Raw genomic sequence first — 26,533 nt, 5'->3', positions numbered from 1 at the left:
AATTAAAATCTTCCTGCAACAACCTCCTAAGTAGCCATGATTATAGGAATGTGCTACTACCTCACATGGCATGTTTTTATATAGCGTTTTGGCAAAAGTGGGAACATATAATTAGTACTTTCTTCATTTCTGTCACATTGTTTTAAGATTTGTTATTACTGAGCTCTAGAGAAAATAAGAATTATTTTCTTTAGTATGTCAAGGTATTAAAAAATATTGAGACTCCTCTTGTGTGGTTTTTGAACTGACTGGTTCCAAAGACAATTACAAAAGAAGAATTCCCCAAAATGTTGCCATGGAAACATTGTTAAAATATGTACTGTTTTCCAGTACAATTCTTCAGAGGATAGCATGCCTTTCAAGTTCTGGTACATTTGTTTAAAATAAGTGTCCTTACTTAAAACCACATCTTGTATTTAATATTGATTAGTATGTTACTGTCTCAATATTTACAGGACTGCATTTTTTATGGTTTTGTCTCAAAAGCCATTTTCTTCTGGGAAAACAATTACCAAAAACCAGGTAAGATTTCTGCAGAATCATTTATTCCTTGCTCATTTTTTGATCAGGGATACTTAATAATTTAAACACACAACAGAAAATTTCTACAAATAATCTGCTCTTGACATATTTGACATATGTCACAAATTAGAAACCTATTCCATGATTTTTATCAGAATGACAAATTTAAGTATTTGTTTTTAGAGACCAAGAACATTTTTTAAAATAGCATTAATATTTTAAACACCCTTTTACATTTCTTTCTCTGTTTTTTTTAATTAACTTTTTTCATTTGTATTTGACAGCAGAATGCATATAATTCTTATTACACATATAGAGCACAATTTTTCATATTTCTGGTTGTATACAAAGTATATTCACACCAATTCCTGTCTTCATACATGTACTTTGGATAATAATGTCCATCGCATTCCACCATCATTTCTAACCCCATTCCTCCTCCCTTCCCCTTCCACCACTCTTCCCTATCTAGAGTTCGTGTATTCCTCCCATGCTCCCCCTCCTACCTAACTATGAATCAGCCTCCTTACATCAGAGAAAACATCGACATTTCATTTTTGGGATTGGCTAACTTCACTTAGCATTACTTTCTCTAACTCCATCCATTTATCTGCAAATGCCATGATTTTATTCTCTTTTATTGCTGAGTAATATTCTTTTTTATCCATTCATCTATTGAAGGGCATCTAGCTTGGTTCCACAGTTTAGCTATTGTGAATTGTGCTGCTATAAACATTGATGTGGCTGTGTCCCTGTAGTATGCTATTTTTAAGTCCTTTGGTTATAGACTGAGAGGGATAGCTGGGTCAGATGGTGGTTCCTTTCCCAATTTTCCAAGAAATCTCCATACTGCTTTCCATATTGGCTGCACCAATTTGCAGTCCCACCAGCAGTGTATGAGTGTACCTTTTTCCCCACATCCTCACCAACACTTAATGCTGTCTTCATAATAGCTGCCATTCTAACTGGAGTGAGATGAAATCTTAGAATAGTTTTGATTTGCATTTCTCTAATTGATAGCAATAATGAAAATTTTTTCATATATTTGTTTATTGATTGTATATCATCTTCTGAGAAGTGTCTGTTCAAGTCCTTGGCCCATTTATTGATTGGGTTATTTGTTTTTTTGGTGCTTAGCTTTTCGAGTTCTTTATATACCCTTGAAATTAGTGCTCTATCTGATGTGTGAGGGTAAAGATTTGCTCCCAAGATATAGGCTCTCTGTTCACCTCATGGATTGTTTCTTTTGCTGAGAAGAAACTTTTTAGTCTTTCTCTGTTTTTGAATAATTGGAGCACTAAAAACTCCTGATGGAAAAGAATTTAAAGACTAAATCATTCAGTATTCCTAGTGAGAAACTAAGAAAACAGAAAAACTGTAAGAAAAAGATTTCAGGATACAACAACACAGATAATGGAAACAATGCTTTCTTGCAAATCTAGAGTTAATCAAGGGATCTAAACATTTTCTCATTTTAATTTTAAAATATGTAGTTATTTAGTTTTTAAAATGTTTATTTTTTTCTCTTTCTCTGTTACCATTTTTATAATTTGTCTTTCATATTTATTTAAAATGAAGTTACTTAGTGAAATATGTGACTGAAATTTTTCTTTTTTTTTTCCTATTTATAGTGGATCAAAATATTTAAACATGCAGTAGCTGGATGTATAATTTCACTCTTGTGGTTTTTTGGCCTTACTCTCTGTGGACCACTAAGGTAAATAAAAGTGCATATTTAGAATGTTTGTTTACATTTCCTCATTTTGAATGTTAATTTTGTTCCATTTTATTTCCTGTCAAATATTTATTTGTACAAATATTTCTATCACTTCTATAGTTTGCATAGAATTCAACAAAGATAGAGAACCTCTGGTTTGTGGATTAGTTCTTTGGGGAATACCATAATGTATTTGTTCATGATCTATCATAGATATTTTACTAGTTAGCATCCAAAGAGTTTCAGAAAATGTTTATCATAAGTGGCTTTTTTTTTTAAATCACTTATTAGTGATCCTTTTACTTGCTAATTTGGAGGCTAAAAGGTCTGTAATGGTAAATAAAATCAACCAATAAGGAGAAACCCAAGTACTTAGAATTAAAAGCATTTGTGTGTCTGTGTGTGTGCACTGGGAATTTAACCCAAGGGTGATTTACCATTGAGCTACGTTCCAAGCCCAGCCCTTTTTTTTTAAAACAGGGGCTCACTAAATTGTTGAGACTAGCCTAGAATTTGCAATACTGCTTCATCGTCCTTAGATGCTGGGATTACAGGCTTATGCCACTGTGTCTAGCTTCTTATTGTTGTTTTTATTTGTTCTTTTTAGTTATACATGCCAGTAGAATTTTTTTTTTTCTTTTTTTTAGAACCAAGGATTGAACTCAGGGGCGCTTAACCACTGAGCCACATCACCAGTCCTTTTTTGTATTTTATTTAGAGACAGGTTCTCACTCATTTGCTTAGGGCTTCTATAAGCTGCAAGGCTGGCTTTGAACTAGCGATCCTCCTGGCTTAGCCTCCTGAGCCGCTGGGATTACATGTGTGCGCCTCCATGCCTAGCATATTTTGATATATTATACATACATGGAATACAGTTTCCCATTCTGGTTGTACATAATGTGGAATTAATTACACTGGTCTTGTATTCATATGTGAACATAGGAAAGTCATATCCAATTCATTCTATTATCTTTCCTAGTCTCATACCCCTTCCCTTCATTCCCCTTCATCTAATTTGTTGGCCCAATTCAGCAAGTCACTTATAAACAAATATTTTGAAATAGTGTATCAGTCATCAGCTTAAAGGTGGTAAATTAGGAAGACTACTCCCATTTCATGTTCCCGTAGATCTATGTAGAGTAATCTTTTTTTGTGCACATGAGCCAGTTTAGAAAAGAAATACTTAAGGACACTTAATAGAATATGAAACTGTATGTGAGGCTTCTTTTAATATTTTTTCTGTTTCTAAAGGGTTTTGTTTACTTGCCAATGATGAGGGGGAGTGTGAGGACAAGAGGTGAGAAGTAAAAAATGAAGGATATTTTAAAGGCTTTCACTCAGAGTAGTAAAACAGAGAGGAAGGTCATGAATGAGAAATGCTTTGTGTAAAGTTCTTTTCCCTCTCATAGCCATTAGAATAGCTTCTGGGTCCCTTTGGGTGTTTTGCTCTGTGCTTTGTCAGCTGCAGAGTATGTTAAATCCAAATGTCATATCTCTGTCCACAACTGCAATAGCATCCTGGAGGTTTGGGAAAGCTGGCAAAATTTCTCATTCTGGGTATAACTTTTTCAATTTGTTCTTGAATATAATTGAGTGGTACTGTTGCTTATCATTTGTAATATTTTAAATTTGTTATTCACAAAGTTATTATTTAGTTCATATGCTGTTAAATCACTGTCTCTATGTATTAAGATAGGGAAAGAAAGGGGAAATAACTTAAAACTCTTACTTGGCTCCTTCTTTTAGTCATCTACCTCCTACTCTTGTAACTCTACCACCAACAACACTGTTCCTCTTATTCTTTAACTAAAACCATCATGCAATTACTTGATGAGAAAGGCTCCTTTCAAGCTAAATATGGTAGCACAGGGGCTGGGGATGTGGCTCAAGCGGTAGCGCGCTCGCCTGGCATGCGTGCAGCCCGGGTTCGATCCTCAGCACCACATACAAACAAAGATGTTGTGTCTGCCGAAAACTAAAAAAAAAAAAAAAATTAAAAAAACAAAATAAGGACTGGTGACATAGCTCAGTGATGGAGTCAATCCCCAGGGCCTCCAAAAAAAGAAAGAAAGAAAGATTCCTTTCATGTTTCACAGTCTATCTAATTTTAGGTTAGTATTACTGTTGACATTTATTTTCTTAAATTTCCAAATTTTAATACAGCTAAGATTATCATCAGTGGGCTCTCATTACAGATTTTTAGGTAAAGAGAAAAATTGAAAACATTTAATAAGCAGCTGAAATAATTACTATTTAGAACTCATAAGTCTCCTTATGAATAGTGATAATGATTTCTATTTTTTTAAAAGAAGTATTTCCACATAAGAAGAATAAATATAGATAAAAATATATTTGAAGAATAATAAAATGATATGCATGTTTCTTAAGACTCAGCCCCCAAAATAAAGCCTTATTAATACCTTTGGAGCCCTGTGACTCTCCTGATTATATCTCCTCCTTTTCCTGCCTTTAGATATAACCAATATCTTAGGTTTTGTTTTTATTACTGTCCACTTTTTTGTATTTTTCTCTTTTTTTTCTCTCTTTCTTTTCCTCCCTCTTTCTTTTATTTTTTTTTAACTTTTTTTTTAAATTATTTTTTAGTTTTCGGCAGACACAACATCTTTGTTTGTATGTGGTGCTGAGGATCGAACCCGGGCCGCACGCACACCAGGCGAGCACATTACCGCTTGAGCCACATCCCCAGCCCCTCCCTCTTTCTTTTAGTGTTTAACTTTGCAAAGTTTTTTTACTTTATATAAATGGAATTACATTGCATGTATTTTTCTGCAACATGCTTCTCCCATTCAGTGTTGATTTTATATATATATATATATATATTTTTTTTTTTTTTTTTTTTTTTTTTTAATACACACACACTTTGGTGGGGGGCGGTACTGGGGATTGAACCAAGAGGTACTCAACCACTGAGCCACAGCCACAGATCTTTTTATATTTTATTTATTTATTTATTTATTTTCCCAGTTGCTTAGGGCCTTGCTAAGTTGCTGAAGCTAGCTTTGAACTTGGAATCCTCCTGCCTCAGCCTCCCAAACCTCTGAGATTATAGGCGTGCACCATTGTGCCCAACTCAGTATACAATTTTTTAAAAATTCTTTTAATCATAGATGGACATTATTTGTTTATTTTTATGTGGTGCTAAAGATCAAACCCAATGCCTCACATGTGCTAGTCCAGCTGAGCTATAACTCCAGCCTAAAATTCACCTTTTCAAAGTGTACACTTCAGGGCTGGTTGTAGCATACACCGGTAGTCCCACCTACTTGGGAAGTTGAGGCAAAAGAATCACTTGAGCCCAGGAGTTCAAAGCCAACCTGGGTAACACAGTGAGATCTTGTCTCCAAAAAAATAAAGTATACACTTTAACCAGGCATGGTGGCACACATCTGTAATTCCAGGGACTCAGGAGGCCAGGCAGGAGGATTGCAAGTTGGAAGCCAACCTCAGCAACTTACTGAGGGCCCTAAGCAGTTTAGTGAGACCTTATCTCAGAATAGAAAAATAAAAAGGGCTGGGGATGTGGCTCAGTGGTTAAGCAGCCCTGGGTTCAATCTCCAGTACCCACCTACACCACCCACCTACCCACCCGCAAAAAAAAAGTATATACTTCAGTATTTCACGTATCAATAAGATTTCATTCATTCATACTCCGTATAATAGTTTACTGAATGGAAATACTCTAGTTTATATTATTTATGCTTTTATTAGTGGGTAAATGGATTAGTGGATTGTTTGCCCTTTGGACCTACTGCAAACAGTGCATATACACATACAAGAAATCCATATGATTAACATTAGGAGTGTTCTTGTTGGATATTTGTAGTGTTAGCCTTTCAAAGGTAGATAATATCAAAACGTTTTCCACAGCAATTATACCTACTTACTCTTCTCATAATGTGTATGTTTTTGTGAAATCAAGGGAAATACTTATTTTCTTTTCTTGTACTCTAGATGATGCTTCCTGATAAAGGTTAGATACATTTCATAAATTATATCTTTTTTCCATAGGACTTTGCTGCTATTTGAACACAGTGATATTGTTGTTATCTCACTACTCAGTGTGTTATTCACTAGTTCTGGAGGAGGACCAGCAAAGGTAGATTTTCCATTATCAGTTACTCAAAAATTAAAGTATTGTTGTAAAATATTATCCAAAGCAAAAAACAAAACAAAAAAATCATATATTTTACTGTTTTATGTTGGTTTTGTTTTTTACATTTTTCTTACAAAAACATTTTTCTTGTGTTTATTTTGAAAGGATTACAGATTCCTAGAAAGTTCAAAGAAAAGCAGAGATTCTACATTTCAATCAGTTTCCCCCAAAGATTAACTTCTTACCTAACAAAAGTACACTATCAAAAGCCAGCAAATTGATGTTGGTACAATCCATAGATCTTATCAAGATTTATCGGTTTTATGTTCACTTGAATATGTATATAGAGATTCATGTGGCTACCACCACAACCAAGATACAGAGCTGACATAAAACCACAAAGATCTCTTTCCCTCACCCTGATAATCATTTTTGGAAAATATCTATAAACTTGTATTTAAAGTCTGATGAAGATTTGTCCAACATTTTGACAATTAGAATCCCTGTTAAGTAATTCAAGTATTATCCTTTTTGGTAAAGTGAGTTACAAAATATAATTTCAAACTGTTAAAGCTATAATGTTTCTGTATTACCAAATTAAAAATTTCCTGTGCATGGTATATTGTCCTAGAAACACAGGAAAGAAGAAATAAAGACAAGGTATAACTGTGCTGTGAAAGGGACTTTCCAGTTAAGTTTATGTTCTCATTTATCAAATGTAATGGTAATCACATATGAGTGGAGTAGAGGAAGATAAATAAAATAATAAAGGGAACAAAGTAACATGCCAAGTGGAGCGAAGAGTGCCCAGACTGTAGATTTCAAATTAGATCATTAGTGTGAAAACCTAGGCCATTCTTTTTTCTTTTCTTTTTTAAACAAATATGTTTCAGTTGTAGATGGACACAATACCATTATTTATTTATCTTCATGTGGTGCTGAGGATGGAATCCAGTGCCTCACCCATACTAAGTGAGTGTTCTACCACTGAGCCACAACCCCAGCTCCCCTAGGCCACTCTTTAATCATTCCCCCTCACTAAGAGAGTACTCCAAGATAAAATTCAAGTGAATTGAAGAATACTGTGCTTTAAAAAAAAAAGATATTTATAAAAACATAAGAGTAATTTATGGTTGAAGAAGAACTCTCCAAGCATAAAAGCAGTAGAGGAAAACTTAACCATAAAAATTACCACAAATAAAAACTGTTTTCAGGGATCATTTATCAGTAGAATAGAGAAAGGAGACCAAGGAGGGGAGGAAGGGAGGTACTTAGAAACAAAATTTATCAAATTATATTGTGTGCATGTACAAATATGTAAGAACAAATCGCACTATTATGTATAATTACAATGCAGCAGTAAAATGTGAAAAAAATTACTACAAATAAAAGTTTTATATTTATTTTAAAATATAAATCACTCATATCAGTTAAGGAAAATGCTTAAGTTCCTCAACAGAAATGAGCAAAGAGCAGCGGAAAAACAGCTCACCAAAGAATACAAATGACTTTAAAACACTAAAAAAAAAAAAAAAAAAAAAGTTTGGCAGCACTAACAGAAGTGAAGTGAGAGTGTAGATCTTACATATCCTCTCATTAGTATTAGTAATGAAATCAGAGCATCTGTCTAGGACTCATTGATTATAGAAATATATAATTAAGGTTCTGAAGCACTACAGAATTCTCAGTTGCCCTCTTTGTTAGCATAAGATTAAATTATATTTTCTGTATTTGGGTGTTCTTGATGTTACCATATCCTAATTCAATGAAACTTTTTTTTTTTTTTTTTAAAGAAAGAGAGAGAGAGAATTTTAATACTTATTTATTTTTTTAGTTTTTGGCGGACACAGCATCTTTGTTTGTATGTGGTGCTGAGGATTGAACCTGGGCCGCACGCATGTCAGTCAAGCGTGCTACCGCTTGAGCCACATCCCCAGCCCCTCAATGAACTTTAAGAGCTTTTAAATTGTATGTTTTTTAATATATACTCTGTTTTGACATAATGCCCACCACACTGAAAATTCATCAAGTATAGTGGTCAATCATATGAATAGGATAGTATTTTAACTTTTCATTTTAAAACTTTATTTACTAGAAGTATTGTGTTATTGTGTTATCTTTTCATAAGTATTTATACTCACATATAAATATATGAAATATTACATATAAGTGTACATATTATGCAGAAAGTACCTGTAAATATCAAATATATAGTAATGATATTTTAGATCATTTTTATACCTGACATTATGAAATATTTACATCAACTAGGCCAATGTACCCTTTCTATAATTTCCTTTCATCAAAATCCTTTCCCTGAAATGAGAACATAAAGTTTTTCAGGAGCTGAGAATGTAGTTCCATGGTCCAGCACTTGCCTAGCGTGCATGAGGCCCTGGGTTCACAAGCCCCAATGCCACAAAAAAAAAAAAAAGTTTGTCAGCTTTTTACATCCTTATTAGACCTCAGAAATGACTTTGCTAATTTTCTTAACATAGTCTCATGGTTTTTCTTCCTTAGAGGAATGGTAGTAACTATCATATTCTCTATTCTTTACATGTATGCAGGACAGTAACTCCCTGTTAATTATTCCATAGCTCATTGGGGCTTTTCACTCAAGTAAAGTAACATTGAGGAAGTTTGAGTTTATAAACATTAATATTTTGTTCATATTAACATGTCTAGCTATATTAGCAAGGAAATAATCAAAGTTGTCAATATTATATGTCTTAAATAACCTTAAAACATTCTGCAGAGGCACGGTAGCACATGCCTGTAATCCTGTTGACTCAAGAGGCTGAGGCAGAAGGATCATGAGTTCAAAGCCAGACCCACCAACTTCTCTTAAGGCCTTAAACAACTTAGCAAGACCCTGTCTCAAAATTAAAAGGGGGACTGGGGATGTGGCTCAAGCGGTAGCGTGCTCGCCTGGCATGTATGGGGCGCTGGGTTCGATCCTCAGCACCACATAAAAGTAAAATAAAGATATTGTGTCCACCTAAAACTAAAAAAAATAAATATTAAAAAAAATTTAAAAGGGTTAGGGATGTGGCTCAGTGGTTAAGCACTCCTGGGATCAGTTCCTGATAATAAAAAATATATATTCTGCAGAATTTCTTAAATCATTTTATTCCTTATACCTTACTATTAATACTGTAAACTTATTTAAGGGCTTTAATGTCAGATGTTGTTATTTAAATGTTGATTTTTTAAAAAATATTTTGTTAGCATTTGTATAGTTATTTTAAGAATCAACCCTCTAAAAACGCCATCCTTTTTATTTTCAGACAAGGGGAGCTGCTTTTTTCATAATTGCTGTGATCTGTTTATTGCTTTTCGACAATGATGATCTCATGGCTAAAATGGCTGAACACCGTATCCTTTTGCAGTAGATTGGAGTTAAAATCTTAAACTTATTTAAGAAAATAGAAGACTGGCAGAATTAAAAAGAGATGAATGAGTTAAACTGATCAATCATGATTTGACACTTTCACAGATTAATATAGACATCCTGAATCAATATTCAAAAAGTGAATAAATTCATTCTAAATATCTTATACCCCTCAATATTTTCTACATAGCCACAGTTTTCTGAAATAGATACTGAAAGAATATTATACTGAAAAAATCATTTAAATTCCATTACCTGGTTTTTACTCTCTTGCTCTAAATTATTATTGCTAACTCAGCTCCCACTCTTCTCTTGTATAAACCCACCTTTCCAGTCAAATATGTGTACTCATTTTATTCTACAGACAAGTCCTGTTCTTTCCTATCCCCATGCCATTGCCCAATCCATTCAGCAGGACTCATAGCACCCATTTTGGTTCTTCTGGTTACTCATACTCACTGCCCTAAATCTTATTAGTAAACTAATAATAATTTACTTTGTGACTGCAAGAGAGGGTAGCACTTTGAAAAAGCTCCAGAATGCTTGTGATACAATGTCTCCTACTCATCCACTTTTGCTTACTGTTTATTGTGGTTCTTATGTGGTCAATGACTTTGAAAGCAGATTCAAGACTAATTTTATATGTTAGTCTAAATGTACAACTTTAATTCAAAGGACAGGAATGGTTCCTTTGTCCTATTTATAGTACATACACACCTGTCTTTTGGAGGTCAACTAAAATTTAGCCTCTGTATCCTAAGCACTATTATAATTATTTTGGAAACAACAAAAGAAACACATTCCATTATTATTTCCCAGAACTGAATTTTAGATTGTTTTGTTTTTAAGAGAAACATGTTATTGAGGGTAGTCAGGTGACACCCAGACTAGTCTGTATTCGGAACAATAATGTAGCTAAAATTTCAAAAGGACTTCATGCTTTGAAGAGTTAATATTTAGAATTTTTTCTTTACTCCAACTCCCTTAGCTGAAGGACATCATGACAGTGCTCTAACTCACATGCTTTATACAGCCATTGCCTTCTTAGGTGTGGCAGATCATAAGGTATGTTCCTTTCTTTGTTGTTAATGTGATCAAAAGATTTTTGAAAAGTCATAGCAACTAAAACTTTAAAAGTGCATGTAAGGGGCTGGGGATGTAGCTCAGTGGTAGAGTGCTGGCCTAGCCCTTGTGAGGCACTGGGTTCAATCCCCAATATCACCCAAAAAAAAAACATTTAAAATAAGTTATCAGGGTTGAGTGTGACGGCTTATGCTTGTTATCCCAGCAACTCCAGAGGCTGAGGCAGGAGAATCGCAAGTTAGATGCCAAGCCTCTGCAATTTAATGAGACCCTGTCTCAAAGGAAAAAAATTAAAAGGACTGGGGATGTGGCTCAGTTATAGAGTACCCCTGGGTTCAGTCCCCAATAATCTCCAAATAAATAAAATAAGATAAAATAAATAATCAGGGTGTAGAGTTCAGTAATAGAATGCTTGCCTAACATGTGTAAGGCCCTGGGTTAGAATCCCCAGCACTACAAAGATAAATTTTTTTTAATTACTGGTTAAATTACAATATTGCCTTCCATTTAAGTAGTTAGGTAATTGGGAATATAGGAAAAACATACTGGTTCCACTTCTTCAATGTATATTTAGGATTGAATATTAGACTGTGTGTTTCCAATAACACTTACCTAATTTTACTCATAGGGTGGAGTACTGTTGCTAGTACTGGCTTTGTGTTGCAAAGTTGGTTTTCATACAGCTTCCAGAAAGCTCTCTATAGATATTGGTGGTGCCAGACGTCTTCAGGCTTTATCCCAGCTTCTTTCTGTGCTTCTCTTGTGCCCATGGGTCATTGTTCTTTCTGTGACGACTGAGGTAAGAACAAGAATTTTTTGGTAATTAAAATAAATTGCTATTACTTATAAATTTTAGCCCAGTATATTGTATTTTAGTATAATATGAGGTTGAAAGTAGCTTAAATTATTGTTATTTTTTTCTTGGTAGTTTTTTAAATTTGGAATTAATGTTATTACTTTAAAAATTCGGGCAAAACATTATTACATTTACATATCCCTCATCTTCCTATGGCCCAAACAAATCAGTGGAAGAAATAACAATTAGGTTCAAGGATTGTCAGTCAACTAGTAGTTATAAAATTATTAAACAATATATTTTTTTAGGCAAGAGGTTTGCAAGTTAGCCTTAACAACTTAGTAAGGCCCTAAGCAACCTAGCAAGACCCTGTCAAGATAAAAAAATGAAGAGAGGGCTGGGGATGTGGCTCAAGCAGTAACACGCTCGCCTGGCATGCATGGGGCGCTGGGTTCAATCCTCAGCACCACATAAAATAAAAATGTTGTGTTCACCGAAAACTGAAAAATAAATATTAAAAAAAAAAATCTCTCTCTCTCTGTCTCTCTCTCTCTCTTAAAAAATAAAATAAAGAGAGCTGGAGATGTGACTCAGGGGTTAAGAGACCCTGGGTTTAGTCCTTGGTACAAAAAATAAATATGTGTGTGTGTATACACACACACATACATACAAACATACACACATACACACACATACATATACACACATACACACACACACATACATACACACACATACAGGAGAATACTGGGGAGATGTACCAATTGTTTATAGCTCTTAGATATACTAAGTTGGCATTTTATGAATCATATTGAGTCTGTTTATACATATAAGGATTAACAAAAATATTTTATAGCATCATGTGAAATATGAACTTGATGTGCACTTAGTATTGACACTCTTCTTTTTTTCCCCAGAGTAAAGTTGAGTCTTGGTTTTCCCTCATTATGCCTTTCATAACGGTTATCTTTTTCGTCATGATCCTGGACTTCTATGTGGATTCCATTTGTTCAGTCAAAATGGAAGTTTCCAAATGTGCTCGTTATGGGTCCTTTCCCATTTTTATTAGTGCTCTCCTTTTTGGAAATTTTTGGACACATCCAATAACAGACCAGCTTCGGGCTATGAACAAAGCAGCACACCAGGAGAGCACCGAACACGTCCTGTCTGGAGGAGTGGTAGTGAGCACTATGTTCTTCATTTTATGTAAGCATTTTTTCCTTTTGTTTTATTTTAACATTATTTTCATGGACTTGGTGTTAAAATCATTTACTTAATTTAGAAATTTGTTCACTGCTTGCATTTCAGTACTTTCTGACAGTTAATATGTTTGTTTTTGGTAGCTTGAACTTTGAAAGTTTCTATAATATATACATTTTTCTCTTTGTAGCTGCCAACATCTTATCATCTCCCTCTAAAAGAGGACAGAAAGGTACCCTTATTGGATATTCTCCTGAAGGAACGCCTCTTTATAACTTCATGGGTGATGCTTTTCAGCATAGCTCTCAATCAATCCCTAGGTTTATTAAGGAATCACTAAAACAAATTCTTGAGGAGAGTGATTCTAGGCAGATCTTTTACTTCTTGTGCTTGAATCTGGTAAGATTTTTAAATATTATTGTCATATCTTAAAAGCTCAATATTTTAATTTTGGCAGAGTTATATAATTTTAGAACTTCCCAAATTTCAAATAATTAGAGATGAGCTAAAATTTACATTTTGAGTAATAACAAGATCAAGAATCATTCAAATTACCTAAGTAAATAATTTTTGAGGAATTGTGGAAGCATTGTTTTGTATGCTATTTCAAATCAGTAAATACAGTAGTTTTTAAAGCAGTTTAATCTCCTCTTTATAGTATATCACTAAGACCACCAGTTGTGCTAATATTTTAGAGCCTTGTTTATTGATTTTTATAGACATATAAATAAAAACTATCTCCTATTTAATAGATTATAAGATGGATATATCTGATTTAGCTTAGCTTCTTAGAATTTATATGAAATGAGGTTTCTTGTATAAGTGGCAGTTAAATGACTGAAGATGCAGAGTTTAAGCAGATCTTCAAAGATGATTTGGGTAATTAAAGGTCAAAATCCTCATGAATAAATTCTGATCAATCTCTGTTGAAATATATTCCCAACATACTCTTTCTGGTTTGTTTGGTTTTTTTTTTTTTTTTTTTTTTTTTTTTTTTTTGTTTGTTTTTTGTTTTGTTTTTACTTTTTTACTGTTTTTTAGCTTTTTACCTTTGTGGAATTATTCTACGGTGTGTTAACCAATAGTCTGGGTCTGATATCAGATGGATTTCACATGCTCTTTGACTGCTCTGCTTTGGTTATGGGACTTTTTGCTGCCCTAATGAGTCGATGGAAAGCAACTCGGATTTTCTCCTACGGGTAGGTACAGTGTCAGGGTAATACAGTACAATGAAAAAAATCTAAGTACACATTCCATCTTAGGGTAATAAAATTATATTACTTTTAATATAGATAATTTTCAGGTATTTATTTTTCTTCTAGTTTGAAGTAGATGAAAGAGGATGTGAACTAAGCATTTGATAAATACAAAATGGCAGTGAGCTCAAGTTTACACTCCTTAACAAATTCTTGTTTTAAAAGGCAGTGAGAAAGTTAAAATCTTTAGATGTTTGCCCAACATGTTTCTTTGAAGCAGTGGACTATGCATGACATTCACATCTTTGTTGTTAAAAAGATCATTCAAAATTTGAAATGGCCACATAGGAAAAATCTTTCCCTTAGTTAAATAATTTACATTATCAGAATTACTTTTGTATAAGGTATTTTGATAAGATCTACTCTAAATTGGGCTGGGGATGTGGCTCAAGCAGTAGTGCGCTCGCCTGGCATGCGTGTGGCCCGGGTTCAATCCTCAGCACCACATACAAAACAAAGATGTTGTGTCTGCCGAAAACTGAAAAATAAATATTAAAAAATTCAAAAAAAAAAGATCTACTCTAAATTAATAAATTCAGTTTTTAACTTTATATTTTGAAAGCTACAAATAATTTTGGTACAAAGAGAATCTGTGTGTCATAACAGATAGAGTACATCAAGGGTTTATGGGAAAGGAAATAACTTCTTGCTAAGAAATTAGGAAAGGCAGCCAAGTACAATTGTGCATGTCTGTAATCCCCACTACTCAGGAGGCTAAGGCAGGAGGATCCCAAGTTCAAGGCCAGCCTGGGCAACATAGCAAGAGCCTGCATCAAGAATAAATAAAAGGACTGGAACTGTAGCTCAGCTGTAGAGTGCTTACCTAGCATGCCTGGGTCCCTGGATTCAATTCCCAGCGCTGAAAAATAAATAAATAAATAATAAAGACTTTTATAATCAGGATACTAAAGAAGGACTTTGACTATATAAAATTTCAAAAGATATATGTATCAAAGGACTTTTATATTATTTTTTAAATCTTGGTAATTTTCTATTATTATTTATTAAGTAGTTTGAAAATCTGGACTTGTTTCCTAACTTATAAATTAATAATATTTGTACTTCAAAATACTTGTCATTTTCCTTATCTAAAAAATTTTCTATGTTTTTAGGTACGGCCGAATAGAAATTCTCTCTGGATTTATTAATGGACTTTTTCTGATAGTAATAGCTTTTTTTGTGTTTATGGAGTCAGTAGCTAGATTAATTGATCCTCCAGAATTAGACACAAACATGTTAACAGTAAGTCTTTTTCTTTTCCTATTTGAATTTCTACTTAAAGTTTTTCTTGTTGGAGTTTAACTATTTGTTATCTTTAACCTAAGAAGTTTTAATTTTTGTTTAAATCAAGATAACTTCCTTTCTTGCTATATAGTCATTGCTCAAGGTTTCACTTTCTGTAGTTTTCACGGTCTGAAAATACTAAATATTCCATACATTAATTCCAAAGTTTTAAATGTTTTATTACATTTTTATAATTGTCCTATTTTTATTATTAGTTATTGTTGTTAAGCTCTTACTGTGCATAATTTATAAATTAAATTTTATAAAAGGTATAAATATATAGGAAAAAGCATAGTATATATGAGTTTATTACTGTCTGCAGCTTCAGGCATTGACTGGGGGCCTTGAAACACCTCCCAAGAATAAGGAAAGACTACTGTGTTTACATTTATACTGATGATTCTTGGAAATAATTCTTTTCTCTGAATATTTTAGTAGTCAAAATACTAGATTACATTGTAAAACATTGGTTTATTTCTGAGTTATTAAATATTTTTGCTTAAAGTTGTTTTGTTTTATTTTGTTTTTGTTTTGTTGATGTTGTTTTGTTTTGTTTTGTTGGGATACTGGGGATTAAACCCAGGGGTACTTTATCACTGAGCTACCTCCCCAACATTTTTAAATTTTGAGACAGGGTCTCACTGACTTTCCTAAGGCCTCACTAAGTTGCTGAGGCTGGCCTCGAACTTGTGATCCTTCTGCCTCAGCCTCCTGACTTGCTGGGATTATAGGTATGCACTACCACACCCAGCTAAAGATGTATTTTTAAATACCTGAGGAAATTTGTACAACATTAGAAATGAAATCAGAAAAATATTAAAATTTTAAAGGTTTTACTCTACAAATTATATCAGTACCATAGAAATGTTTAATGTTCTCTTTGTACCTCCAAACATTATATGTAGCATTTCTTATAGTTGGCACACCCTATCCTCACTTCTGCCTGCAGCCTCCCTCAAGATTATGCTTGTATGTCTCTCTGGTAGTATATTTTCCATTAATCCCTCTCTTCTCTTCATTCTCCAAGAAGGAGATATATATTTGCATGAAAAACATTTTCAAAATGTATTAAATAAAAAACACAGCAACCAAGTACAGTGACGCATGCCTGTGATCCTAGAAACCTGGAAGTCGAAAGCAGGAGGATTGCAACTTTGAGGCCAGCCTCAGCAATTTAACCAAGACCTTTTCTAAAAATAAAAAGGGCTGGGGAGGGTGAAGCAGGAGGATTGCTATTTCAAAGCCAGCCTCAGCAATTTAGTGAGGCCCTAAGCAACTCAGTGAGACCCTGCCTCTAAATGAAATACAAAAAAGGGCTGGGGATGTAGCTCAGTGGTTAAGCACCTCTGGGTTAAATACCTGGTAACCCCCCAAAAAAGGGTTGGGGATATAGCTCAGTAACAAAGCATCCATGGGTTCAATCTCCAATACCCCCCCAAAAAAAAATTACAAAATAATATATAATTCTGTTATTAGTTTCATATGTGTAAATTTATGTATGTTAGTTTTTACATAAGAAGTACTATTCTCTTAGAAGAGACTGTAGTTCTCGAGGGTAGAATCATAGAAGGACTATCACTTTCTACTACATTTTTTTTCCTGATGCCAATATATAAAAATGAGGTGTTTCTCAGTAGAGGAAAAGGAGTATTTATGAGATAATGGGGTTTTTGTAAGCAATATTTGGTTTCATTCAAACTTAGTTAACCACCTACAAGTTTATAAGGCTAACAGAAAAAAAATTTTTTTTTTTAAAGAGAGGGGGAGAGAGAGCGAGAGAGAGAATATTTTTTAATATTTATTTTTCAGTTTTCGGTGGACACAACATCTTTATTTTATGTGGTGCTGAGGATCGAATCCAGCGCCCCTCGCATGCCAGGCGAGCGCGTTACCGCTTGAGCCACATCTCCAGCCCACAGAAATTTTAAAATCTGGCAGACCGCTGGGCACAGTGGCACACACCTATAATCGCAGCAACTCAGGAGGCTGAGGCAAGAGGATTGCAAGTTTGAGGCCATTCTCAGCAACTTAGCAAAACACCATCTCAAAATAAAAAGGACTGGGGGGCCAGGGTTGTAGCTCAGTGGTAAAGTGCTTGCCTAGCACATGTGAGGCACTGTGTTTGATCCTCAGCACCACACATAAATAAACATAAAATTTTAAAAAAAGAAAAAGAACTGAGGATGTAACTCGGTGGTAAAGCACCCTGGATTTAATCCCCAGTAATTTTTTTTTTTTTTTTAATTAAAAAAAAAAAAAATCTGGCAGGGGCTGGGGATGTGGCTCAAGTGGTAGCGCGCTGGCCTTGCATGCGTGAGGCACTGGGTTCAATTCTCAGCACCACATAAAAATGAAATAAAGATATTGTGTCCAACTAAAAAATAAATATATTTAAGAAAAAAAAATCTGGCAGACAAATGGTCTGAATCACAGGAAGGAGCAGATAAGCTCTAAACATATTCACTAAAATAAATCTTGTTTCTTACTGCCTTGAAATACAGAAATATAGTTTAAATTATTTGTCTCCCTCAATTTTATATTATCCTTTAATAAATTAATTTCTCTAAAGGAAAAATTGTAGACACATGTAAATTAAATAACATCCTTAGCTACTGTTCAAAATCATAAGAGAATAATCAAGGATTATAATAATCAAGTAGCTTTGTTTATACTTTGGAGTATTATTGTGGCACCATTGGATCAAGATAATTTCATACATTTTATTAGGAGATTGCTACCGTATATTTGCTTTTTCATTGTATCTTTTATATTTCAGAAAATTTACTATAAAGGCACAGAAAGATGATATTTATTTGGAATCAGTTAATAATTTACAATCATTGTCATATAAATTGTTAAAATTTACATAGTAATATAAACAAGATTTCAAATATAGTATATACCTCTCCTAGTGAACAGTCTTTTCCAACTCTTTATTTAAACAAAACTTTGTGCTATTTATTTACGTGTGCATAAGCCATGAACAAATTACATATCATTCTTTAATGACTTGTTTAAAGTAAATCTAATCCCTCTACTTGTCAGTTTTTTTGGTGTTTGAAAGAATGATTCTTCCAAAATATTCTAAAATTCACATTTTTAACATTTTGGACTTAAGTTAAACTTAAGTTTTACTGTGAATATTTTCAAAACTGTAATATGTAGACATATAATAGCTTTTATAACAAGTTTCTTTTGATTTTACAAATTTAAAAGATTTCTTTTCTCCCTTTTGCTAGCCAGTCTCAGTTGGAGGGCTGATAGTAAACCTTATTGGTATCTGTGCCTTTAGCCATGCCCATAACCACAGCCATGGAGCTTCTCAAGGAAGCTGTCATTCATCTGATCACAGCCATTCGCATCATATGCACGGACACAGTGACCATGGGCATGGTCACAGCCATGGATCTGCAGGTGGGGGCATGAATGCTAACATGAGAGGTAAGTCCTTATGAAATACTCTCCTACCTTTCAATTGTGTTCTGAATTGATATTTTGTGCTTATTTTTATTCACTGTTGACCCTATAGGACTCTGTTATTTTTAGAGCAATCTGGCTAAAAAAAAAGTCTGAGCAGGACACATTGGTGTTCCCCTGTAGCAATACCAGCTACTCTAGAGACTGAGGCAAGGAAAATTGTGAGTTTGAGGCCAGTCTCAGCAATTTAGTAAGACCCTGTCTCAAAAAAAAAAACTTTAAATAAAAGAACTAGGAACATAGGGCTAGATATATAACTCAGTGCCCCTCGGTTCAACCACAGTGCTAAAAAATAATAAAAATAATAATAATAATAATAATTAATTTAAAAATCTGACGTTACCTTCAGTAGAAAACACTGCTATTTGACCAGGTATGGTGGTATACACCTTTAATCTCAGCTACTTAAGAGATTGAGGCAGTAAAATCGCAAGTTCAAGGCCAGGCTACACAATTCAGTGACATCCCATCTCAAATAAAAATAAAGGGGGGCTGGGGATATAGCTCAATTGGTAGAGTGATTTCCTCACATGCACAAAGCTCTGGGTTCAATCCCCAGTACTACAAAAAAATTAAAAAAGGACTGGATTGTAGCTCAGTGATAGAGCATTTGCTTAGTATATTCCAGGCCCTGGGTTCAATCCCAGTATTGCCCACCCATAAAAAAAGAAACGTCATGTTTGTTTAATTAAAATGGAATATTGTTCATCTTTTTTAAAAAATAAGAAAATTCTGTGGCTAGGGTTATGGCTCAATGCTAGAGTGCTCACCTAGCATGTGTAAGGCATTGGGTTCAAACCTCAGCACCACATAAATAAATAAACAAACAAACAGAATAAAGGTACTGTGTAAAAGAAATTCTTTTTTAAAAAGTAAGGAAATTCTGTAATATACAGCAACATGTCTTGAGGATACTATGCTAAGTGAAATAAGCCTATCACAGAAAAACTGTTCCTGTGTGATTCTACTTACATGTGATGAAATTCATAGAACAGTGGTGATTAGGAAGAGAAATAAAGTTGCTAGTTAACAGGCATAAAGTTTCAGTTAATAAGATGTATACATTTATGAGATTATTTGTATAACATACCTCTAGGCAACAGTGATGTATTATGCCATTAAAATTTGGTTGAGGGTAGTTATTATGTTAACTGTTCTTACCACAATAAATAGATTTTTTAGAAAGTGAAAATCAAGGGCCTGGGAGTGTAGCTCAGTGGTGGAGCACTTATCTAGCATGTACGAGGTCCTGGGTTTGATTCCTAACACCAACAAATATATATACATATGTATTTGTTCATGATGCCTACTTTTAAATTATTATAACTATAGAGTCCTTTTCATAGTGACTGTTGAATAAATATTGATTGCAAGGGAAACACTAAATGTGCTATTATGAACTTTCACTGCAAAAAAATAGGAAATGTTTTATTGTGCTATTAAAAAAAAAAGTATGGGGAAGCTGGGAATGGTGGCACACGCCTATAATCCCAACAGCTCAGAAGACTGAGGAGGATCACAAGTTCAAAGCCAGCCTCAGCAATAGCAAGGTGCTAAGCAACTCAGTGAGAACCTGCCTCTAAATAAAATACAAAATAGGGCTGGGGATGTGGCTCAGTGGTTGAGTGCCCCTGGATTCAATTCCCAGTACCAAAAAAAAAAAAAAAGTATGGTGGATATATTAATCTCCCACTGTGTTATTCTTTGTACTAATTGCTTAATATAAATAACTTGGGTGATGTCAAAACTTGGCTCAAGCATGATTTTTTAGGAAGCCTTCCCCAAAAAAGTACATCAACTTATTAAATCTTAACCACACTGTGTCCTAGTAGCCTTTACCTTTTTTTTTTTTTTCTAATTTTTTTTCTTAGTTGTTGGTAGATCTTTGTTTTATTTATTTATATGTGGTGCTGAGAATCAAACCCAGTGCCTCACACATGCCAGGCAAGTGTGCTACCACTGAGCCACAGTCCCAGCCCTGTCCTTACCTTTTTACAGTACGTTAAATTCCCTGAGGACAGTAACCTTGTCCTTTTTTTTTTTTTAATTTTTAGTTGTAGGTGAACATAATACCTTTATTTTATTTATTTATGTGGTGCTGAGGATCAAACCCAGTTCCCCACACATGTGAAGCAAGCACTCTACCACTGAGCCACAACCCCAGCCCTAACCATGTCCTTTTGAAGTACCACTAGCAAAGTGGTGATGCCTAGTAGGTACCCAGCAATATCGGTAAGATGGATTAAAAAAGCTAAATTAGATACTTTTATTTATAATATTTTTATATATTTTCTTTGTAGGTGTATTTCTACATGTTTTGGCAGATACTCTTGGCAGTATTGGTGTGATTGTATCCACAATTCTTATAGAACAGTTTGGATGGTTCATTGCCGATCCCCTCTGTTCTCTTTTTATTGCTGTATTAATATTTCTCAGTGTTGTCCCACTGATTAAAGATGCCTGTCAAGTTCTCCTTCTGAGACTACCACCAGAATGTGAAAAAGAATTACATATTGCCTTAGAAAAGGTACTGTATGTAATTTCTTTACTGTTGTTTTTCTTTTAAAGTAGCATTTAAAAATGAGTAAGTTGACTGACAAGAAATGTGCAAATAAATTTTTTTTTTTTACTTAATGGATATAAAACAGGAACCAAATAAAGAGACAGAGACATGTTCTTGGATGGGGATACTATATTATAAAGGTATTTATTTTTTTGTTGTTGTTGTTTAAAACTCAATTCAGTTGCCTCACATTGGGATTTTGTTTTGCTTTTTATTTGTGGGACTAGACAATCCATTATTATTTTGAAATTTGGAAGAGTTAGTTTTTGAGTATAAAGAACCATACATAATTTATAGAATTAACTAATTAGTTTCATAGGTTCCTGTTTTATTATTATAAAGTTATACATTAACATATAAAACTAACAGTTTTGTCCTTAACAAGAAGAAAGCAAATAAATTATTTTTAAAAATAATCATTTGTCTGGGCTGGGGATGTGGCTCAAGCCGTAACGCACTCACCTGGCATGCGCGGGGCGCTGGTTTTGATCCTCAGCACCACATAAAAATAAAATAAAGATGTTGTGTCCACCGAAAACTGAAAAATAAATATTTAAAAATTCTCTCTCTCCTCTGTCTCTCTCTCTCTCTTTAAAATTAATTAATTAATTAATAGTTTGTCTAGAAACTTACGAAATTCAATGTACACCAAAGATGTCATTTCAGATCTGTGAGGAGAAGGAATTGATCGCTTTGAATTAATTACATTTCTACTTCGTAGAAAAGAAAATTATAGCTCCATTCCATACCATATAAAAATATATTTCCAACAGATTAAATGTATAAATGACAAAAAATTATAAAATTTCTGAAATAAAATAGAAGCTGCTTTTTTGTGTGTGTGTGTGATACCAGGGGTTAAACCCAAGGCCTAAAGCTCACTAGGTAAGCACTCTACCACTGAGCTACATCCCAAGCCAAGCCCAAAAAGTATATTTTTATAGTCCCAAAGGAAGGAAAAGGCTTTTTTCTTAATATTTATTTTTTAGTTGTAGTTGGACACAATACCTTTATTTCACTTATTTATTTTTACGTGGTGTTGAGGATCGAACTCAGGGTCTCGCACATGCGAGGCGAGCATTCTACTGCTGAGCCACAACCTCAGCCCCCACCCCCACCCCCCGAAAAGCTTTTATAACCTTAAAGTGAAACCAGAAGCTAAAAAGTAAGGCAGGGATCTACACATTTAACAAATTGAAAATTGCTTGTTAGAGAAAGAGTCCATTAATGAACATGAAATACAAATGGCAGATCAAGAGGAAATGTTTGAAGAACATATAAAAATACAAAGACTTACTATTCATATTCCTTTTAAATCAAGAAAAAAAACAGTTTTATAGAAAAATAGACTGGGGATATAAACAATTCCTAGTAAAAACAAGTACAACAATGTTTATTCACTTTGTGGTTTGCCATATCAAATTAAAGAAATTGGGGTTGGCATTGCAATTGTGGAACATAGTGTTGTCCATAAAGTATGTTATGGAATGAGTTTCTTTACTAGAGACTAACATAAAAGCCAATTAATATCTTTAAAAAAGGAAAAGTTGAGGGCTGGGGTTGTGGCTCAGCGGTAGAGCTCTTGCCTAACATGTGCAAGGCCCTGGGTTCGATCCTCAGCACCACATAAAATAAATATTAAAATAAAGTTATTGTGTACAACCAAAAAAGTAAATACTAAAAAAGAAAAAAGTTGATTTTGTGATTTTATTTTGTTGTGTGTTTGTGCTGGTTATCAAATTCAGGGCTTTGAAAACTAGACACATAACTTTATGTTTTATTTATTTATTTTTTAATGTGGTGGTGAGGATCTAAACCAGTGCCTTACCCATGCTAGACAAGTGCTCTACCACCAAGCCACAACCCCAGCCCTCTAATACATTTTTAATGACTGTGTACCATTTATATAACCAATCCTCTATTGTTGAACATTGAAGAAACTTTTGAATATGTTAGCTCTGTATGACAAATAATGTGTATATGTATGTATCAGTGTAACTGAACCATGTATTTCATTGAACATATTCAGATAATGTTTAGAATAGGCAAAGTACATGTTATATAAAGATACCTTTACTTCAAGCTAGCTATCCTTCTGCACCTTACTACTTCTGGCCTATCCTTAATACCATTTTCTTCTTTTTCTTCTTCTTCTTCTTCTTTTTTTTTTTTTTTTAATCAGCATAATGATTCTAGACCAAGGAATCTGTGTTTGATTTCTAGCAGAGAACATACCATTTTAAATAAATTAGCCTTAGCTGGGTGTGGTGGAACATACCTGTAATCCCAGCAACTCCAGAGGCTGAGGCAGGAAGATTGTGAGTTGAAAGCCAGCCTCAGCAACTTAACAAGGCCTTAAGCAACTCAGCAAGCCCTTGTCTTTAATAAAATAGAAAAAAATGGCTGGGAATGTGGCTTGGTGTTTAAACATTCCTGGTTCAATCCTTGGTACTAAAAAATTAAATATAAATAAATAAATAAATTAGTCTTTGAGACCATTTATATCACCTCTCCTTTGATTTGACAGATACAGAAAATTGAAGGATTAATATCATACCGAGACCCTCATTTTTGGCGTCATTCTGCCAGCATTGTGGCGGGAACAATTCATATACAGGTGACGTCTGATGTGATGGAACAAAGAATAGTACAGCAGGTAATAATATTCTTTTCTTTTAGTAATTTCAGTTGAGATGATTTATACATAAAATTGCACACCTCTTATATGGCTCAGTAGTTATTTACTCTTCAAAAATATTAATCTTAGCCAGGCATGGTAGTGCATGCCTGTAGTCCCAACTACTCAGGAGGATGAAGCAGGAAGACTGCAAGTTGAAGGCCAGACTGGGCAATTTAGCAAGAACTTGTCTCAAAATAAAACAGTGGAAAAAAAGGACTACCACTATAGCTTAGTGATAGAGTGCTTGCCTACCATGTACAAAGCCCTAGGTTCAATCCCTAGTATCACCAAAAAAATTTCATTTATGATCCATCTTGGTTCCCAGTAGGTTATCAAGAAATAAATTATTGTAAATATGCCCTAAATTAATAATAACCAGATTGGCAGTGGGGGGGGGGGGGGGTTCCTTGAGAATTGGCGCGCAGAGCTGGTGGAGGGAGTGTGTTCCCGGGAAGTGTGTGTAGAGTGCTGGTGAGAGTTTGGGAATAAAGAGTTGCTGTTTGAACCTACAAGGCTTTGTGGCGGCTCTGTTATTTGTGCCCAGCCAGACTGCGGCAGGATCAAAACAGTCCCAAGGGCTGGAGATGTGGTTCGGTGGTAGAGCACTTGCCTGTTCATGTGTTAAGGCCCTAGGTTTAATCCTCAGTACCACCAAAAAAAAAAAAAAGAAATTCCTGTGGCCCTATGGTAGATGCAACATATGGAAACCTTAGCTGTTTTTATTTTCTACTTTAAATGTCAGGTCAGTAATTTAATGACCTTCTTACAGATATATCTAACTTTTTTATTTTATTTTTAGTTATAGATTGACACAATACCTTTGTTTATTTTTATTTTTATGCGGTGCTGAGAATAAAAACCTAGTGCCTGGCACATGTGAGGCAAGCACTCCACCACTGAGCCACAGCCACAGCCCCACAGATCTATCTAACATTTTAACTAGATAATAAACATTTCTCTGAGGGTTTAATCTTAGACTATCTATAACTGTAAAAAATATATTAATTATGTAAGATGTAAAGATGTAATGCTTTATGTAAAGATTAAATACTTTAAATGCTTTTAAATGTCTGGATTTTTGTAACAGGTTACAGGAATACTTAAAGATGCTGGAGTAAACAATTTAACAATTCAAGTGGAAAAAGAGGCATACTTTCAACACATGTCTGGCCTAAGTACTGGATTTCATGATGTTCTGGCTATGACAAAACAAATGGAGTCCCTGAAATACTGCAAAGATGGTACTTATATCATGTAAGATAATCAGGAATTATCCCTGGGAAATGACAATGATTAAATGACGCTGTTTATAATATTGCCAGAAGGACAAAAATTGCACATAATTGTACAAAAACTTTTAAAGCTCCCTACTGTTGGATCAAGGAATCTTTCTTAAAGAATATTTAAATACAGAATGAAGCATAATGGTATAAGAAAAATAATTACCATATTTGAATTATAAGAGCAATTTAAATTTTGAGGGAACATGATGTACTGCATCATCTTCAAAAATGGACACATAATGATGGATTCTAGTGAAGACCAAAATTACTTCTGTATGTTTACTTTCTATCAGAAAGCATCTCCATTGTAAATATGTATTTACATGTTTATTACAAAGACCCAAATGAAAAGTTTTTAGTCAATTTTTGCATAGCCTGAGGATAAAATAGGAATAAAAATTCTATATTTATGGATTTTCTGTATATAAAACTGGTTTCTAATTATAACTTAAAAGTAAAATCTGTATTGCCACTTTAAATGTAAACTAAATTATTTAGAAGAAACTTCAGCCACTGATTTGAGATAAGCAGTGAGAATAGGGAAGGATAACTTTACCGTTTTTGATGTATTACAAAACCAACCACTCTGTAAAATAAATTTTTTTACTTTTGGTAATATTTGCAAATGAATAATTAATTTATTAGGGTAAAAAACTTATACTAAGTTGTGTCCATGTTATTCATTTACTTGTCATCTTTCTCCAGAGTAGAATATTCCATTTCTTATTATGCATTTGGCATTCCAAGCTGTTTATCACACTGGTATCCAAGCAATCCTAGGCTTTTCAACTTCTCATTTGCCTCCATATGTTGTAGAACAGCCAATTAAGAAAATGATTACCAACTCAGAGTTGAATTCTCTGCCTATGGATATAACTTTTTTCTAATTTTTGGAAAATGTAGCTAAGTAAGAAATAATCAAGCCGAGCGCAGTGACACACATTAGCTTAGCCCCTGTAATCCCAGGGGCTCAGGAGGCTGAGATAGGAGGGTTGCAAGTCCAAAGCCAGCCTCAGCAACTCAGCAAAGTGCTTTGCAACTCAATGAGACCCTGTCTCTAAATAAAATACAGAAATAGGACTGGGAATGTGGCTCAGTTGTCAAGTGCCCCTGAGTTCAATCCCTGGTACCAAAAAGAAAAAGAAATAAACAAAAAATAGTTATGTC

The 26,533-nt window shown here is 34.1% G+C and overlaps 1 protein-coding gene across 2 annotated transcripts in view; it reads left to right on the top strand.

Moving 5' to 3' along the window:
• Slc30a5 (solute carrier family 30 member 5) overlaps positions 1-26,024 on the top strand; it is a 40,428-nt gene extending 14,404 nt beyond the window's left edge. The window contains exons 3-16 of one of the 2 annotated variants that reach the window (XM_027951626.2): positions 456-522; positions 2,154-2,239; positions 6,269-6,356; positions 9,641-9,728; positions 10,733-10,809; positions 11,456-11,626; positions 12,541-12,829; positions 13,014-13,222; positions 13,865-14,022; positions 15,192-15,321; positions 18,603-18,804; positions 21,141-21,367; positions 23,931-24,059; positions 25,171-26,024. In XM_027951626.2, coding sequence (XP_027807427.2) covers positions 456-522; positions 2,154-2,239; positions 6,269-6,356; positions 9,641-9,728; positions 10,733-10,809; positions 11,456-11,626; positions 12,541-12,829; positions 13,014-13,222; positions 13,865-14,022; positions 15,192-15,321; positions 18,603-18,804; positions 21,141-21,367; positions 23,931-24,059; positions 25,171-25,341 — 2,092 coding nt within the window. In that variant the 3' untranslated portion in view covers positions 25,342-26,024. Of the gene's footprint in view, positions 1-455; positions 523-2,153; positions 2,240-6,268; positions 6,357-9,640; positions 9,729-10,732; positions 10,810-11,455; positions 11,627-12,540; positions 12,830-13,013; positions 13,223-13,864; positions 14,023-15,191; positions 15,322-18,602; positions 18,805-21,140; positions 21,368-21,488; positions 21,544-23,930; positions 24,060-25,170 lie in introns of those variants that run through there. The other variant, XM_027951628.3, reaches the window with a different exon arrangement.
• Positions 26,025-26,533: the final 509 nt, after the last annotated feature.

This window comes from Marmota flaviventris, chromosome 5 (assembly GCF_047511675.1).
Source record: "Marmota flaviventris isolate mMarFla1 chromosome 5, mMarFla1.hap1, whole genome shotgun sequence".
NCBI classification, from domain to species: domain Eukaryota; kingdom Metazoa; phylum Chordata; class Mammalia; order Rodentia; family Sciuridae; genus Marmota; species Marmota flaviventris.
Note: the sequence above shows the minus strand (reverse complement) of the source record. Positions and strands in the feature narration are given on the sequence as shown.